The sequence below is a fragment of the Salvelinus alpinus genome, chromosome 6 (assembly GCF_045679555.1).
Source record: "Salvelinus alpinus chromosome 6, SLU_Salpinus.1, whole genome shotgun sequence".
NCBI classification, from domain to species: domain Eukaryota; kingdom Metazoa; phylum Chordata; class Actinopteri; order Salmoniformes; family Salmonidae; genus Salvelinus; species Salvelinus alpinus.
In genome coordinates this window covers 19,545,345-19,564,455 of record NC_092091.1, presented here as the reverse complement: position 1 = coordinate 19,564,455, position 19,111 = coordinate 19,545,345, and the positions used below count along the sequence as shown (strand labels likewise).

Genomic DNA, 19,111 nt, shown 5'->3' with positions numbered 1-19,111 from the left:
GTGTGTGTGTGTGTGTGTGTGTGTGTGTGTGTGTGTGTGTGTGTGTGTGTGTGTGTGTGTGTGATTCTGTTTAGTTTAACATTCCTTAGAAGGACCATGCCATCTTCTCACAATATCAAATGGAACCCCAGAGAATGATTTGATTTCTAAGTGTACAAATGTGTTTCAATACAATATGGATTTAAGATGTGGTCAAAAATGTTAGGGCAGACGTGATCACTTCCAACCAGTCAGCCAAATCAAATGAATATCATAGACAGGACTGGGTTTCAAACCCTATGGTTGCTGCATATCACAATACAGTGTTAGCCAGCTGAGCTAAAGCCTAAGCATTAGGCTGGGGAGCTAACGCAAGGCTACAGGTCTTATGCAAGGTTCACTGAACCGGCTCCATGACACAGGGAAATAGTACATCATGATCATGTAATCTACCAACCCCACCATGTTTTAACCTTCACTTGAAAACCTGAAGGTTACATGGAGCTCCCTTGTAACTCAAGATACGGCCTGAGGTACTGTATTTAAATACAGTGGACCACCTAGATGGATTACCCTGAGTTGGTAGGAGGCCTGCAGGGCCGCTGGGATGATGAATAGTGGCATCAGGACAAAACAGGGACCTCCCCATTCTGGCAGGAAGCCACACAGCCTACTGTGACAAGTTACGACATTGACTGCTGGGGGGTGTTCGCATTGATTTACAATTAAAATATACTAAAGAAGAAAAAACTAAGTGAAACTCCTAGAGTACAGTAGAGTACAGCCTACCCATACATTTCTGGGAAAGTGAGCATTAAAATAAGGATGAAACAATACTGTAATATAGATTTACGAACTTTACAGTATACTACAGTAGTTTCATTCCATTGTGGGTATATCAAGGTAGGGGAGTTTTGGGAAGGTAAAATCATGCCAGACTAAGTAGGAGCCTGCTGGAATCTAAAATGCCTCTCATGTCTAGGTTCTGCCTCCTTTATTGGGGACTACTGCCCTCGAGTGGGCGTCATGGGGATTGTTCATTGAGGCAATAAAAAAGGTAGTCTGGTGGAACCAGCCTGATCGAGCAATAGCTCACAGAAAATAAATGTGAGCGCGGCAGTCGGTCTGCTTGTCTAGGCTATAAAATGTATTATAAAGTTAAACAGATAACACTACACACTACTAAAACGTGTATTCTGCATTTAACACTTGTGTGTTGTTCATGTTTTTGTTATTCACCCAATGTTCGCGGGTCTGTTGGACCCACAACATTATTGTGTTTTTAAAACAATACAGCCATAACAATTTACGTAAAAATACCTAATACTTAGATGTTAACTTATATCAATTACAAGCAATATAGACAGCATACATGGTTATAATTGCTATTTTCCTCTGCTAGATCACATTTATCAAGCGCTATTCTTTTTATTTGATCAAATGTGATTTTTGTAAACAATGGAATGTGGAATAAATCATGTTTATCTTGAACAAATATAAATGAAACAAGGTTTTCATCACTATTTATGTTTATTACACTGAACAAATTAGAAGGACAAATTTTACATACAGTATTTTATGGAAATGATAAATAAGCTCCATTGAACACAAATTAAGGCCAGTCTACACACCACATGAGGGACAGAGTTTTACTGTGTGTGTTGCAAATGTATTTCTTGCACTTGATGCATGTGTACTGCATGTGTACTGTGTCTTCCTGTACTTCTTGGGTCCACACGCATCACAGCGCTTCTTCTTGTTGCTTCCTGCTGCAATCTAGAATTTTACTAACATGTCACTCACTCACTCACTCACTCACTCACTCACTCACTCACTCACTCACTCACTCACTCACTCACTCACTCACTCACTCACTCACTCACTCACTCACTCACTCACTCACTGACTCACTCACTCACTCACATAAAGTTGAAGTCGGAAGTTAACATACACCTTAGCCAAATACATTTAAACTCAGTTTATCACAATTCCTGACATTTAATCCTAGTAAAAGTTTAAAAAAAAGTTAGGATCACCACTTTTTTAAAGAAAAATCAAATCAAATCAAATTTTATTTGTCACATACACATGGTTAGCAGATGTTAATGCAAGTGTAGCAAAATGCTTGTGCTTCTAGTTCCGACAATGTAGTAATAACCAACAAGTAATCTAACCTAACAATTCCACAACTACTACCTTATACACACAAGTGTAAAGGGATAAAGAATATGTACATAAAGATATATGAATGAGTGATGGTACAGAACGGCATAGGCAAGATGCAGTAGATGGTATAGTGTATAAGTCTATACATATGAGATGAGTAATGTAGGGTATGTAAACATAAAGTGGCATAGTTTAAAGTGGCTAGTGATACATGTATTACATAAAGATGGCAAGATGCAGTGGATGATATACAGTACAGTATATACATATACATATGAGATGAGTAATGTAGGGTATGTAAACATTATATTAAGTGGCATTGTTTAAAGTGGCTAGTGATACATTTTTACATAATTTCCATCATTTCCCATTATTAAAGTGGCTGGAGTTGAGTCAGTATGTTAGTGGTGGCTGTTTAACAGTCTGATGGCCTTGAGATAGAAGCTGTTATTCAGTCTCTCGGTCCCTGCTTTGATGCACCTGTACTGACCTCGCCTTCTGGATGATAGCGGGGTGAACAGGCAGTGGCTCTGGTGGTTGTTGTCCTTGATGATATTTATGGCCTTCCTGTGACATCGGGTGGTGTAGGTGTCCTGGAGGGCAGGTAGTTTGCCTCCGGTGATGCGTTGTGCAGACCTCACTACCCTCTGGAGAGCCTTGCGGAGCAGTTGCCGTACCAGGCGGTGATACAGCCCGACAGGATGCTCTCGATTGTGCATCTGTAGAAGTTTCTGAGTGCTTTTGGTGACAAGCCAAATTTCTTCAGCCTCCTGAGGTTGAAGAGGCGCTGCTGCGCCTTCTTCACAACGCTGTCTGTGTGGGTGGACCAATTCAGTTTGTCCGTGATGTGTACACCGAGGAACTTAAAACTTTCCACCTTCTCCACTACTGTCCCGTCGATGTGGATAGGGGGGTGCTCCCTCTGCTGTTTCCTGAAGTCCACAATCATCTCCTTTGTTTTGTTGACGTTGAGTGTGAGGTTATTTTCCTGACACCACACTCCGAGGGCCCTCACCTCCTCCCTGTAGGCCGTCTCGTCGTTGTTGGTAATCAAGCCTACCACTGTAGTGTCGTCCGCAAACTTGATGATTGAGTTGGAGGCGTGCATGACCATGCAGTCGTGGGTGAACAGGGAGTACAGGAGAGGGCTCAGAACGCACCCTTGTGGGGCCCCAGTGTTGAGGATCAGCGGGGTGGAGATGTTGTTACCTACCCTCACCACCTGGGGGGCGGCCCGTCAGGAAGTCCAGGACCCAGTTGCACAGGGCGGGGTCGAGACCCAGGGTCTCGAGCTTGATGACGAGTTTGGAGGGTACTATGGTGTTAAATGCTGAGCTGTAGTCGATGAACAGCATTCTCACATAGGTATTCCTCTTGTCCAGATGGGTTAGGGCAGTGTGCAGTGTGGTTGCGATTGCGTCGTCTGTGGACCTATTGGGTCGGTAAGCAAATTGGAGTGGATCTAGGGTGTCAGGTAGGGTGGAGGTGATATGGTCCTTGACTAGTCTCTCAAAGCACTTCATGATGACGGAAGTGAGTGCTACGGGGCGGTAGTCGTTTAGCTCAGTTACCTTAGCTTTCTTGGGAACAGGAACAATGGTGGCCCTCTTGAAGCATGTGGGAACAGCAGACTGGGATAAGGATTGATTGAATATGTCCTTAAACACACCAGCCAGCTGGTCTGCGCATGCTCTGAGGATGCGGCTGGGAATGCCGTCTGGGCCTGCAGCCTTGCGAGGGTTAACACGTTTAAATGTTTTACTCACCTCGGCTGCAGTGAAGGAGAGCCCGCAGGTTTTGGTAGCGGGCCGTGTCAGTGGCACTGTATTGTCCTCAAAGCGAGCAAAAAAGTTATTTAGTCTGTCTGGGAGCAAGACATCCTGGTCCGCGAGGGGGCTGGTTTTCTTTTTGTAATCCGTGATTGACTGTAGACCCTGCCACATACCTCTTGTGTCTGAGCTGTTGAATTGCGACTCTACTTTGTCTCTATACTGGGACTTAGCTTGTTTGATTGCCTTGCGGAGGGAATAGCTACACTGTTTGTATTCGGTCATGTTTCCGGTCACCTTGCCCTGGTTAAAAGCAGTGGTTCGCGCTTTCAGTTTCACGCGAATGCTGCCATCAATCCACGGTTTCTGGATGTGAATGTGAAAGAATGTGAAATGTCAAGATAGTAGTAGAGAGAATGATTTATTTCAGCTTTTATTTATTTTATCACATTCCCAGTGGGTCAGAAATTTACATACACTTAATTAGTATTTGGTAGCATTGCCTTTAAATTGTTTAACTTGGGTCAAACGTTTTGGGTAACCTTCCACAAGCTTCCCACAATAAGTTGGGTGAATGTTGGCCAATTCCTCCTGACAGAGCTGGTGTAACTGAGTCAGGTTTGTAGGCCTCCTTGCTCACACACGCTTTTTCAGTTCTGCCCACAAATTTTCTATAGGATTGAGGTCAGGGCTTTGTGATGGCCACTCCAAAACCTTGACTTTGTTGTCCTTAAGCCATTTTGCCACAACTTTGGAAGTCTGCTTGGGGTCATTGTCCAGACCCATTTGCGACCAAGCTTTAACTTCCTGAGTGATGTCTGGAGATGTTGCTTCAATATATCCACCTAATTTTCCTGCCTCATGATGCCATCTATTTTGTGAAGTGCACAAGACCCTCCTGCAGCAAAGCACCCCCACAACATGATGCTGCCACCCCCCGTGCTTCACGGTTGGGATGGTGTTCTTCGGCTTGCAAGCCTCCCCCTTTTTCCTCCAAACATAACGATGGTCATTATGGCCAAACAGTTCTATTTTTGTTTCACCAGAACAGAGGACATTTCTCCAAAAAGTACGATCTTTGTCCCCATGTGCAGTTGCAAACCGTAGTCTGGCTTTTTTATGGCGATTTCGGAGCAGCGGCTTCTTCCTTGCTGAGCGTCCTTTCAGGTTATGTCAATATAGGACTCGTTTTACTGTGGATATAGATACTTTTTTACCTGTTTCCTCCAGCATCTTCACAAGGTCCTTTGCTGTTGTTCTGGGAGTGATTTGCACTTTTTGCACCAAAGCTGCGTGGTCCCGTGGTGTTTATACTTGCGTACTATGGTACCTTCAGGCATTTGGAAATTGCTGCCAAGGATGAACCAGACTTGAGGTCTTGGCTGATTTCTTTTGATTTTCCCATAATGTCACGCAAAGAGGCACTGAGCTTGAAGGTAGCCCTTGAAATACATCCACAGGTGCACCTCTAATTTTCTCAAATGATGTCAATTAGTCTATCAGAAATTTCTAAAGTCATGACATAATTTTCTGGAATTTTCCAAGTTGTTTAAAGATAAAGTCAATTTAGTGTATGTAAACTTCTGACCCACTGGAATTGTGATAAAGTGAATTATAAGTTAAATAATTTGTTTGTAAACAATTGTTGGAAAAATTACTTGTGTCATGCACAAAGTAGATGTCCTAACCGACTTGACAAAACTATAGTTTGTTAACAAGAAATTTGTGGAGTCGTTGAAAAACGAGTTTTAATGATTTTAATGATTTGATCAATGTCCGTACTGTGAGACGCCTAAGACAGGGCTACAGGGAGACAAGACAGACAGCTGATCGTCCTCGCAGAGGCAGACCATGTGTAGCAACACCTGCACAGAATCGGGAAATCCGAACATCACAACGGCGGGATAGGTACAGGATGGCAACAACAACTGCCCGAGTTACACCAGGAACGTACAATCCCTCCATCAGTGCTCAGACTGTCCGCAATAGGCTGAGAGAGGCTGGACTGAGGGCTTGCAGGCCTGTTGTAAGGCAGGTCCTCACCAGACATCACCGGCAACAACGTCACCTACGGACCAGACAGTACTGTCAAAAAGTGCTCTTCACTGACGAGTCGCGGTTTTGTCTCACCAGGGGTGATGGTCGGATTCACGTTTATCGTAGAAGGAATGAGCGTTACACCGAGGCCTGTACTCTGGAGCGGGATCGATTTAGAGGTGGAGGGTCTGTCATGGTCTGGGGCGGTGTGTCACAGCATCATCAGACTGAGCTTGTTGTCATTGCAGGCAATCTCAACGCTGTGCGTTACAGGGAAGAGATCCTCCTCCCTCATGTGGTACCCTTCCTGCAGGCTCATCCTGACATAACCCTCCAGCATGACAATGCCACCAGCCATACTGCTCATTCTGTGCGTGATTTTCTGCAAGACAGGAATGTCAGTGTTCTGCCATGGCCAGCGAAGGGCCCGAATCTCAATCCCATTGAGCACGTCTGGGACCTGTTCGATCGGAGGGTGAGGGCTAGGGACATTCCTCCCAGAAATGTCCGGGAACTTGCAGGTCCCTTGGTGGAAGAGTGGGGTAACATTTCACAGCAAGAACTGGCAAATCTGTTGCAGTCCATGAGGAGGAGATGCACTGCAGTACTTAATGCAGCTGGTGGCCACACCAGATACTGACTGTTACTTTTGATTTTGACCCCCCCTTTGTTCAGGGACACATTATTCCATTTCTGTTAGTCACATGACTGTGGAACTTGTTCAGTTTATGTCTCTGTTGTTGAATATTGTTTTGATCATACAAATATTTACACATGTTAAGTTTGCTAAAAAATAAACGCAATTGACAGTGAGAGGACATTTCTTTTTTTGCTGAGTTTAGTTACAGCAGGCCAAGGTTGGAGAGGCAGACACACACACTTGCAACAACATCACTCACACTTACATCCAGTATTGGGCAGATGGGGCAATAACATCCTTCTCCTGAATCCTTCTCACAATGTCTGCAGAAGCTGGGGTCCTTGGGATGTTGCCTCCTCTGGATTTCAGGTCTTACCAATGCCTTGCACAGCTCCTCGAGAAAGAGTTGTCTCCTCTGGAGCTTCCCTCTGTTCCAATCTAGGTTCAATGCCATCCAGATGACAAACGTGCTGTACGCCGAGATGTCCAAGATGTTGAAGAATATCACAAGTGGCCAGCATAGGGTTCTTCTTTCACAGCTGTAGCCAACCACCAGCTTGTCTAAATAGTCCACCCCTCCTTTTGGGGCATTGTAATCATAACTGGTTTTTGATGATCCTGGCCACAGATTCTCACATCCGTATGCAACGTACTCATGAGTATCACATTTTTCCCTTTCTTTGGCACATAGGACACTAGGGACGTGTCGGCCGTGAACACAAACAGAGGAATTGATAGGCCTGTTCCGTGTATTCAACAGCTGAGGTGGGAGCTCTGGCTTGTTTTTTCGTACTGTTCCTACCATCGTCAGCTTCCTCTTGAGAAGCTCCTGTCCCAGCTTGTGCGAATTAAAAAAGTTATCGCAAGTGATGTTGTGGCCATGGCATCCCTGCATTACATTCAGGACAACCCGCATCCCTTGGTTCTTCTCAGGGGCTCCTCCATCTGGCTTCCCCGTATACACTTGCAAGTTCCAAGCATATGATGAAGCAGCATCACAGGCAGCCCAGATATTGATTCCATATTTTGCGGGTTTAGACGGTATGTACTGCCTGGATGGGCAGCGACCCCTGAATGGCATAAGCTGCTCATCAACAGTAACGTTGGGCCCAGGGTTGTAAAACAGGGGAAGGTGGTTCACCCACTTGTCCCACACTGACCTGATTGCAGCTAGCTTGTCACTCTGCCGCCGAGCTGGTCTGGTGTCTCTGTTATTGAAGCGGATAGTCCTGGAAATAATATGGACGTTTTCCAGACATTGTTGCACAGAAAAGTTCTATGCCCGTTTCTGCATCCCACCTGGATTCTGTGGATTCCCCATTGGATCTGAAAACACCAGCAAGGATAAGAACCCCAAGTATGCATGTAAATTAGTTTGGTCCATCTCCTTCCATCTCTCTCCAAAAGCATGCCTTCCCTCCAAATTAGTGCAGTCCAGAATGATTTTCTAGATGGTGTCTAGGATGAACAGTTCAAAAGAAGACTTTATTTCCTGCACATGAGTAACCGCCATCCGCATCTTTATCACATTGGCAGCCATGTGGGGTGACTCATTCCTTGGGCAGGCTGCTGATGAGCTGGTTACTGATGGGCTGGTTCTGGGGCTGGCTAAGGGTCAATCTCATCCTCTTCTTCCAACTCACTGTCAGACTATGAATTGACAGAGACACGATCCTCATATTCGGAGAATTCTTCATCTTCCAAAGTGGAAGACGCTCCTTCCACACTAGCTTCTCTCTCTTATTTCTAAGGCCCTCTGAGCAGAGAGTATTTTTGCCATACTGATTGATTGTGGTAAGGAGCAACACATGCAAAGATATTTATTTGTTGTGTCCCTCCCCCAATTTGCACCTGGCTGGGGTAGAGTGGGGTAAAATACTGTATTTTTTACAATGTATCGACATAAATGAATTGAAATAATGTATTGTAATAACATTGTGCAGGTTCGCACAAGACATTGTGTCGTTTCAGACACTACAAAGGGTAAAGTGTGTGACAAAAGCAGGAGACAGGGAGACAGGCAGGAAGACAGACAGACAGGTTCTTGGTGCTATGTTGAAAAAGCAAACCCAGGGAGGATTCTTTACTTCATTTGTTTCACTGGACCCAAACACCACATATGTAATATAAATGTGCAGGGGGTGCACAGTGTGCACTCAATGAAAATGTGTTATTTTACATGTTCTTCGTAGAAAATGAGCCAAGGTCAATGAGTCTCAGGTTGAGAAAACAATTAATTGTATCATTTTTCTTTTAGTAAACATTGAAAATGGGTCCCTTAGACCCGAACACCACACAAGGGTTAACCCAACCCCTTTGAAACAGAGAGGTGCGGGGGGCTGCCTTAATCGACATCTATGGCACAAGGGGAGCAGTTGTTGGGGGTTAACTGTCTTGCTCAAGGGCAGATTCAAACCAGCGACCTTTCAGTTACTGGCCCAACATTATTACCCACTAGGCTACCTGCTCCACAGTTGCACATGAAAGCAAATCCAATACTGAATTAAATGTTTATCTAACGATCTTTAAAATAAATGTTTATAGAATGATGTTTAAATGATCAATGTCAGAGAAGTTTGCTTTAACAGCATTTTAAAAAGTCAACAAATAGGCTAACTCAAGTAGCCGTCATTGTAATTAAAAAAAAAATTCTTAACTGACGTGCCTAGTGAAATGAAGTTTAAATATAATACAAATTACTCAGTACTTTGTTGAAGCACCTTTGGCAGTGATTACAGCCTTGAGTCTTCTTGAGTATGACAATGCAATATTGGCACACCTGAATTTGGGGAGTTACTCCCGTTCTTCTCTGCAGATCCAAGATCTGTCAGGTTGGATGGGGAGCATCGCTGCACAGCTTATTTAGGTCTCACCAGAGATGTTCGATCAGGTTCAAGTCCGGGCTCTGGCTGGGCCACTCAAGGATATTCAGAGACTTGTCCTGAAGCCACTCCTATGTTGTCTTGGCTGTGTGCTTATGGTCGCTGTCCTGTTGGAAGGGGAACCTTTGCCCCAGTCTGAGGTCCTGAGTTCTCTGGAACAGGTTTTCATCAAGGATCTCTCTGTACTTTGCTCCGTTCATCTTTCCCTCGATCCTGACTAGTCTCCCAGTCCCTGCCGCTGAAAAACATCCCCACAGAATGATGCTGACACCACCATGCTTCACCGTAGGGTTGGTGCAAGGTTTCCTCCAGATGTGACTCTTGGCATTCACACCAACGAGTTCAATCTTGGTTTCATCACACCTGAGAATCTTGTTTTTCATGGTCTGAGAGTCCTTTAGGTGCCTTTTGGCAAACTCCAAGTGGGATATCATGTGCCTTTTACTGAGTAGTGGCTTCCATCTGGCCACTCTACCATAAAGGCCTGATTGGCGAAGTGCTGCAGAGATGGTGGTCCTTCTGGAAGGTTCTCCCATCTCCACAGAGGAACTCTTGAGCGCTGTCAGAGTGACCATCGGGTTCTTGGTCACCTCCCTGAACAAAGCCCTTTTCCCCCGATTGCTCAGTTTGGCCGGGCGGCCAGCTCTAGGAAGAGTCTTGGTGGTTCCAAACTTCGTCCATTTAAGAATGATGGAGGCCACAGTGTTCTTAGGGACCTTCAATGCCTTCAATGGGTCATTATGTTAGTATATTATGTATGTTTGTAATAGTGTGTTATATGTGAAAATGTGTTCGTATTAGAAATTGTATTTTAATGTTGAATGACTCTTGGAAGATTAGTCCAAATGGGGACTAAAAGAGATCCAAATAAAATCTAAATCTAATGATGCAGACATTTTTTGGTACCTTTCCCCAGATCTGTTTCTAGATACAATCTGGTCTTGGATCTCTACGGACAATTCCTTCGACATCATGGCTTGGTTTTTGCTCAGACATGCACTGCCAACTGTGGGACCTCATGTAGACAGGTGTGTGCTTTTCCAAATCTTGTCCAATCAATTGAATTTTCCACAAGGGTATTCCAATCAAGTTGTAGAAACATCTCAAGGATGATCATTGGAAACAGGATGCACCTGAGCTCAATTTCGATTCCCCTAGCAAAGGGTCTGAATACTTATGTAAATAAGGTATCTGTTTTTCTTTGTAATACATTTGCAAATATTTCTAAAAACCTGTTTTCGCTTCGTCATTATGAGGTATTGTGTGTAGATTGATGAGGAAAATTGTTTATTTAATCAATTTTGGAATAAGGATGTAACTTTTCAAAATGTGGAAATGTCAAGGGGTCTGAATACTTTCCGAATGAACTGTATATAGACGCGATATCATTTGGTATTTGGTATTTTATTAGGATCCCCATTAGCTGTTACAAAAGCAGCAGCTACTCTTCCTGGGGTCCACACAAAACATGAAACATGACTTACAGTGCCTTGCAAAAGTATTCATCCCCCTTGGCATTTTTCCTATTTTGTTGCATTACAGCCTGTCATTTCAAATGATTTTTATTTGGATTTCATGTAATGGAATTACACAAAATAGTCCAAATTAGTGAAGTGAAATGAAAAAAATTACTTGTTTCAACGGGAAAGTGATGCGTGCATGCATATGTATTCACCCACTTTGCTATGAAGCCCCTAAATAAGATCTGGTGCAACCAATTACCTCCAGAAGTCACATAATTTGTTAAATAAAGTCCACCTGTGTGCAATCTAAGTGTCACATGATCTGTCACATGATCTCAGTACATATACACCTGTTCTGAAAGGCCCCAGAGTCTGCAACACCACCAAGCAAGTGGCACCACCAAGCAAGCAGCACCATGAAGCCCAAGGAGCTCTCCAAACTCGTCAGGGACATAGTTGTGGAGAAGTACAGATCAGGGTTGGGTTATAAAAAAATATCAGAAACTTTGAACATCCCACGGGGCACCATTAAATCCATTATTAAAAAATTTAAAGAATATGGTACCACAACAAACCTGCCAAGAGAGGGCTGCCCACCAAAACTCACGGACCAGACAAGGATGGCATTGATAAGAGAGGCAACAAAGAGACCAAAGATAACCCTGAAGGAGCTGCAAAGCTTTATAGCAGAGATTGGAGTATCTGTCCATAGGACCACTTTAAGCCGTACACTCCACAGAGCTGGTCTTTACGGAAGAGTGGCCAGAAAAAAGCCATTGATAAAAGAAAAAAATAAGCAAACACGTTTGGTGTTCACCAAAGGCATGTGGGAGACTCCCCAAACATATGGAAGAAGGTACTCTGGTCAGACGAGACAAAAATGTAGCTTTTGGCCATCAAGGAAAATGCTATGTCTGGCGCAAACCCAACACCCCCCATCACCCCGAGAACCCCATCCCATGTTTCTCATCGACAGGGACTGGGAAACTGTTCAGAATTAAGAAATGATGGATGGCGCAAAATACGGGGACATTTTTGAGAGAAACCTGTTTCAGTCTTCCAGAGATTTGAGACTGGGACAGAGGTTCACCTTCCAGCAGGACAATGACCCTAAGCATACTGCTGAAGCAACATTCGAGTGGTTTAAGGGGGAATATTTCAATGTCTTGGAATGGCCTAGTCAAAGTCCAGACCTCAATCCAATTGAGAATCTGTGGTATGACTTAAAGATTGCTGTACACCAGCAGAACCCATCCAAATTGAAGGAGCTGGAGCAGTTTTGTCTTGAAGAATAGGCAAAAATCCCAGTGGCAAGATGTGCCAAGCTTATAGAGACATACCCCAAGAGACAGGCAGCTGTAATTGCTGCAAAAGGTGGCTCTACAAAGTATTGACTTTGGGGGGGGGGGGGTGAATAGGTACAGTTGAAGTCGGAAGTTTACGTACACCTTAGCCAAATACATTTAAATTTTCACAATTCCTAACATTTAATCCTAGTAAAAAGTCCCTGTTTTAGGTCAGTTAGGATCACCACGTTATTTTAAGAATGTGAAATGTCAGAATAATAGTAGAGAGAATGATTTATTTCAGCTTTTATTTCTTTCATCACATTCCCAGTGGGTCAGAAGTGTACATACACTCAATTTGTATTTGGTAGAATTGCCTTTAAATTGTTTAACTTGGGTCAAACGTTTTGGGTAACCTTCCACAAGCTTCCCACAATAAGTTGGGTGAATGTTGGCCAATTCCTCCTGACAGAGCTGGTGTAACTGAGTCAGGTTTGTAGGCCTCCTTGCTCACACACGCTTTTTCAGTTCTGCCCACAAATTTTCTATAGGATTGAGGTCAGGGCTTTGTGATGGCCACTCCAAAACCTTGACTTTGTTGTCCTTAAGCCATTTTGCCACAACTTTGGAAGTATGCTTGGGGTCATTGTCCAGACCCAGACCCAAGCTTTAACTTCCTGAGTGATGTCTGGAGATGTTGCTTCAATATATCCACCTAATTTTCCTCCCTCATGATGCCATCTATTTTGTGAAGTGCACAAGACCCTCCTGCAGCAAAGCACCCCCACAACATGATGCTGCCACTCCCCGTGCTTCACGGTTGGGATGGTGTTCTTCGGCTTGCAAGCCTCCCCCTTTTCCCTCCAAACATAACGATGGTCATTATGGCCAATTAGTTCCATTTTTGTTTCATCAGACCAGAGGACATTTCTCCAAAAAGTTTGATATTTTTCCCCATGTGCAGTTGTAAACCGTAGTCTGGCTTTTTTATGGCGGTTTTTGAGCAGTGGCTTCTTCCTTGCTGAGCGGCCTTTCAGATTATGTCGATGTAGGACTCGTTTTACTGTGGATATAGATACTTTTGTACCTGTTTCCTCCAGCATCTTCACAAGATCCTTTGCTGTTCATATTCACTTTTCGCACCAAAGTACGTTCATCTCTAAGAGACAGAACGCGTCTCCTTCCTGAGCGGTATGACGGCTGTGTGGTCCCATGGTGTTTATACTTGCGTACTGTTGTTTGTACAGATGAACGTGGTACCTTCAGGCGTTTGGAAATTGCTCCCAAGGATGAGCCAGACTTTTGGAGATCTACAATTGTTTTTCTGAGGTCTTGGCTGATTTCTTTTGATTTTCCCATGATGTCAAGCAGAGGCACTGAGTTTGAAATACATCCACAAGTGCACGCTTTTCCAAGCTGTTTAAATGCACAGTCAACTTAGTGTATGTAAACTTCTGATCCACTGGAATTGTGATACAGTGAATTATTATTGAAATAATCTGTCTATAAACAATTGTTGGAAAAATGACTTGTGTCATGCACAAAGTAGATGTCCTAACCGACTTGCTAAAACCCTAGTTTGTTAATAATACATTTGTGGAGTGGTTGAAAAATGAGTTTTAATGACTCCAACCTAAGTGTATGTAAACTTCCGACTTCAACTGTATGCACTCTCAGCTGCAAGTTTTCATTTTTTTCGTCTTCTTTCTTGTTTGTTTCACAAAAAAAATTATTTTGCATCTTCAAAGTGGTTGGCATCTTGTGTAAATCAAATGATACAAACCCCCCAAAAATCCATTTTAATTCCAGGTTGTAAGGCAACAAAATAGGGAAAATGCCAAGGGGGGTGAATACTTTCACAAGCCACTTTAATTCAGAACATCAATAAGCAAGAACAGCAGGACAGAACTACATACATTTTAAAAAAAAAGGTACACATAGCCTACATATCAATACATACACACTAACTATCTAGATCAAATAGGGGAGAGTCGATGTGCTGTGAGGTGTTGCTTTGTCTGTTTTTTGAAACCAGGTTTGCTGTTTATTTGAGCAATATGAGATGGAAGGAAGTTCCATGCAATAAGGGCTCTATATAATTTATATATTTTTTTCTCTATTGTGTTATTGACTGTATGTTTGTTTATTCCATGTGTAACTCTGTGTTGTTGTTTGTGTCGCACTGCTTTGCTTTATCTTGGCCAGGTCGCAGTTGTAAATGAGAACTTGTTCTCAACTGGCCTACCTGGTTAAATAAAGGTGAAATAAATAAAAAATAATAATACTGTATGCTTTCTTGATTTTTCTTCTCTCATCATAACGTATATTTCAAGCATATGTTTAATATTTATAAAAGTTACGTATAGATATATCCCTTAAGTAGGGGAACCAGTCTCTGATGAGAGAGCCATAATACCAGAACCAGGGGTAGTAAGACTCTGTCTGACGAGTGGCTCCAGATGTGATGATGTGAAGCGCTGCCTCACTGGCTGGCCAGGCTGGGATGTTGGTGAACCCCCTGTAATACAAACAGTGATGACTCTGCATCCTTTCAATATTTTGAAATGTATCCAAGGATACTTGGATAAAGGTGCTCTAACAACTATTAAGACAACCGTAAAACACTTTGTAGGGTTGCAACTTGACTGAAGTTGATATCAACAATATCGTACTTGACTTTCTCCATAGCCGAGTCCGTATCGATCAGGGCCAGGACGGTGATAGTAATGGACACGTTGCTCCTCTGCATGGCCAGCTCATGCTGCAGCGTCCCAAAGAAACCATTCAGGGCAAACTTTGTGGATGTGTAGGGGGCCATAAATGGGCTGCACATTTTTCCTGTGGGACCAAAACACTAGCCAATCATAGATCCAGGGTCACTTGGAAAGCTTAGTTTAGAGAAGAGCTCTGACCCACCTAATAAGGAGGAGACGACCACAATGGAACCACTACTCTGCTCAAGGGTGGGCAGAGCAGTCTTCGCCATCTGCAGATAGCTGAGGAAATTTACCTGACAAAGAGCAAGTAAAAGAGGAGATAAAATAACACTGTTGTAATAGTGGTACTGTACATATAATGGTAGGCTACATGTACATGTCATCCTACTGGGTCACATGAAACACAGTAGTCGAGATAGATACCCCACCTGCATTAACCATCTAGTGTGCTCCACATCTCCGTCCCACATGGCGAATGGGCTGGAACCTATGTGGTTCAGCACCAGGTAGTCCAGTCCTCCCAGCTTGTCCACAGCAAACTGCACCACTCTCTCTGGGTCAGAAGGATTGGCCATGTCTGCTGCTACGTACAGAGCTTTCTGGGCCCCCAAACCCTGGCACTTCTCTACTACCTGCAGTACAAGAGAGTGATGTTTGCATAAGAGTAACATAATTATGAAAAACATTAAGGTATTGTCATAGACAACTATTGCCTAGCGACATTGATGAAAACACCTGATTGAAGTGTCACTGACCTGCTGTAGAACTTTCTCCCTCCTGGCTGTAATAACCACCTGGGCACCAAAGCCGGCAAGGTGATATGCCATTTGTTCACCTATACCCGTACTGGCACCAGTCACCAGGACCCGTGCACCCTTTAAAGACTCTGAAAACCAGCCACGTTGAAAGTCATTACAGTACTCATTACATCTTACAGTATAGTTTGTCTAAATACACTAAAAACTAAGACAAGGGAATAGAATGGAGATGTTTATTGTCGACGTGAGGCCTATCAAGAAAATGTGCATTTGATGTGCACTAAAGTACGTGCTGCATCCTAGACCTAATGGACACTTTCCTGGCATCCAACTAGCCAGGAAATATATCTGGAGTACTTCTCCTGTCTTATCCGGTGTCCTGTGTGAATTTCTCTAGAGACCGCAGAAGCGGTAGAGATACTCTTAATGATCGGCTATGAAAAGCCAACTGACATTTACTCCTGAGGTGCTGACTTGCTACACCCTCGATAACTACTGTGATTATTATTATTTGACCATGCTGGTCATTTATGAACATTTGAACATCTTGGCCATGTTCTGTTATAATCTCCACCCGGCACAGCCAGAAGAGGACTGGCCACCCCTCATAGCGTGGTTCCTCTCTAGGTTTCTTCCTAGGTTTTGGCCTTCTAGGGAGTTTTTCCTAGCCACCGTGCTTCTACACCTGCATTGCTTGCTGTTTGGGGTTTTAGGCTGGGTTTCTGTACAGCACTTCGAGATATTAGCTGATGTACGAAGGGCTATATAAAATAAACTTGATTGAAACTTGATTGAACTAGCATGATGATATGGATCTTTATGTCTGTCTAGGACTCAGTGTATAGTACAATGTGTAATCTATATGAGTAGAAACAAGGGAAATGTTAATTATAGGCCATAGAGAATTACTGCTTTAAACACTTCCCACTGGGCCCACACTGTTTGAATCAACGTTGTTTACATGTCATTTCAATGAAATTATGTTGAATAGACGTTGAATTGATGTCTGTGCCCAGTGGGTTATGAACGAAGTTAATTGTTAGATAGTGCCTGAGTTTGCTGCTTTTGGTTCTGAAAAAACCCAGGCTAATTTATGGTGAGAAATAGTGGGGGAAACAAATGTCCACACTTATAGAAATAACGATAACCTACGTTTAAATGTGATAGATTATTAGAAGTATAATGCTGTGATTGCAATTTCCACTGCTTTTTACTGTACATGGAAACTACTCTAGCCAGATGATCAACTACTACGGGTTCCACCCTAAACCAGTTATGAGTGGAATGCATATTAAGTAGTAGGCTGTAGTTCTGTATGGTTCCAATTCCACATGGTTGCCTCTGACTCATTTCAGGCCTAGGACGACTATACTGTATTACGGTATGTGTATTGTACTGTATTGCACTCACAAAGGTCATCTGGCCAAAAGCTTAGCTCAGTAAACCTGAAAGTTACATTGAATAAGTGTTTGTGAATTCATTCATATCAGATTGGTTATTACGGAGTGCAACGAGTGCACCAAGTAGTGCACCAAGTAGTGCACCAAGGAGTGCACCAAACATTACTCATCACTTAGCAAAACGGAAACACATTCCAGCAGTGTTGCTTTGGATTTAAACGTGTAAGAAACGTGTACTTTGAAACAGTTTCACTTGATAGACCAGTCAAGGATTGTGAAGAAGCTAAATAAATATCTTACCTGAGTCGAAGGTGGGTCCACTCCATTGGAAAGCAACAAAAGCTACTCCTATAGCACCAACTATTAAGAGATTAGTAAAAGCCTTCATCTTGTGACTGCAATACCGTACTCAATGGGCTTGTTTGAGTGGTAAGGCAGAAACTAGCCTCTGCCGAGTCCCCAACAACCGGATATTCCGGTTTTCAGGGGAAATGGAAAGACAGCCTGTGATGCAACTTCCTCTTTGGTTGTTAACAAGGTGACACTATCTTAACTCTTCTTCCACATATACTGGATTGGTTAAACAGTTTTTGTCTTCTCGTCAAGACCAGTATGTAGGGGATCTAGTTTCAGGGGTTTATTTTACACCTGTAACCGACTATAGACCAAAGTCCAGGAGTGAAGTCGGGAGGTGCATCAGCTACAGCCCAAAGTCGGACACTGATGTGGTTTTCCAACAGCAAAGCTTAGTGCAACATGGCAGTGTTGTCAAAATAAACATGTTTCCAACCCCCATATCACACACTCACAATCTGAAAATATACGTGTATGTGTGTACATTGTACTAGTGGAGGCTGCTGAAGGGAGGACGGCTCATAGTAATGGCTGGAATGGAATTAATGGAATGGTATCAACCACATGGAAACCAGATGTTTGCTACCATTCCATTGACTCCATTTCAGCCATTATTATGAGCCGTCCTCCCCTCAGCAGCCTCCACTGCATTGTGCTATCAATTGGGGTTGAGAGAGCCGCAAATATCACATTTATCTGTACATATCCACTGTATACATATGAATCGCGGCAGTAAAATATCGGAGTCGTAAAATATCCCCAAAAACGAAATATGTTTTGGATGAACAAATTCATATGAACTACCAAAAACCAAAAACATTAACCAAAATTCACGCTACTTCTGCTAATAAAATCCTGTGCAATCTGATCCCTACACAGGCTCAGGAGCCTGGTAGGGCGATACTTTTTCTGTTGCCAGTACCCCTTGCAGGTCTTCTGCTGTGAATTCTTTCAAGCCCAGAAACGTTTCTGCCGCAGCCACAAGGATGTCCAATTTTGGGGATTTCTTCGACACTTGAGCAGTACAATTAATAATCGTTGCAATAAACGGCACAAAATCCACCTTTTTCACACTAAGCGTGTCCGGTTCTCTTAATTGACAAACATTCACTAATGGCTGGGGTGTTTCTACTACTATATCATCAACACTAGAGTCGCTTGCTTTCTCAATTCAATTAATCAATCAAATGTATTTATAAAGCCCTTCTTAGATCAGCTGTAGAAGCACGGTGGCTAGGAAAAACTCCCTAGAAAGGCCAGAACCTAGGAAGAAACCTAGAGAGGTTTCTCTAGGTCTGGGTAGCCATTTGATTAGATGTTCAGGAGTCTTATGGCTTGGGGGTAGAAGCTGTTTAGAAGCCTCTTGGACCTAGACTTGGCGCTCCGGTCCCACTTGCCATGCGGAGGCAGAGAGAACAGTCTATGACTAGGGTGGCTGGAGTCTTTGACAAGTTTTAGGGCCTTCCTCTGACACCGCCTGGTATAGAGTTCCTGGACGGCAGGAAGCTTGGCCTCAGGCAACAGAACATTGTACTGCCTACACTCGGTTTGTTGTTTATATTAAAACATTTTCATTAAATCGTTTTTAATCCGAACTAAAGTTTTTTTGCTAAGGAAATGCTGGGATGTGTTTTTCAATTATGTTAAAGGTAATTATGAT

General features: G+C 43.2%; 1 protein-coding gene across 1 annotated transcript; it reads right to left on the bottom strand.

Moving 5' to 3' along the window:
* Window positions 1-14,073: 14,073 nt before the first annotated feature.
* LOC139578307 (hydroxysteroid 11-beta-dehydrogenase 1-like protein) lies at window positions 14,074-17,563 on the bottom strand. Its single transcript, XM_071405714.1, has 6 exons — window positions 17,398-17,563; window positions 15,695-15,825; window positions 15,368-15,571; window positions 15,139-15,232; window positions 14,895-15,060; window positions 14,074-14,740 (listed from the first exon to the last, which is right to left on the bottom strand). The coding sequence occupies exons 1-6, from the start codon at window positions 17,483-17,485 to the stop codon at window positions 14,563-14,565; spliced, it is 861 nt and encodes a 286-aa protein (XP_071261815.1). The 5' UTR covers window positions 17,486-17,563; the 3' UTR covers window positions 14,074-14,562.
* Between the last annotated feature and the right edge of the window lie 1,548 nt (window positions 17,564-19,111).

Bases quoted from the DNA above. Each gene is read 5' to 3' on its own strand.
- LOC139578307 (XM_071405714.1), bottom strand. From the start codon at position 17,485: ATGAAGGCTTTTACTAATCTCTTAATAGTTGGTGCTATAGGAGTAGCT. The intron at 15,233-15,367 runs GTGGGGTATCTA...GCTCTTTGTCAG, and splicing joins ACACTAGATGGTTAATGCAG to GTAAATTTCCTCAGCTATCT. The intron at 15,061-15,138 runs GTGGGTCAGAGC...TTGGTCCCACAG, and splicing joins GGTCGTCTCCTCCTTATTAG to GAAAAATGTGCAGCCCATTT.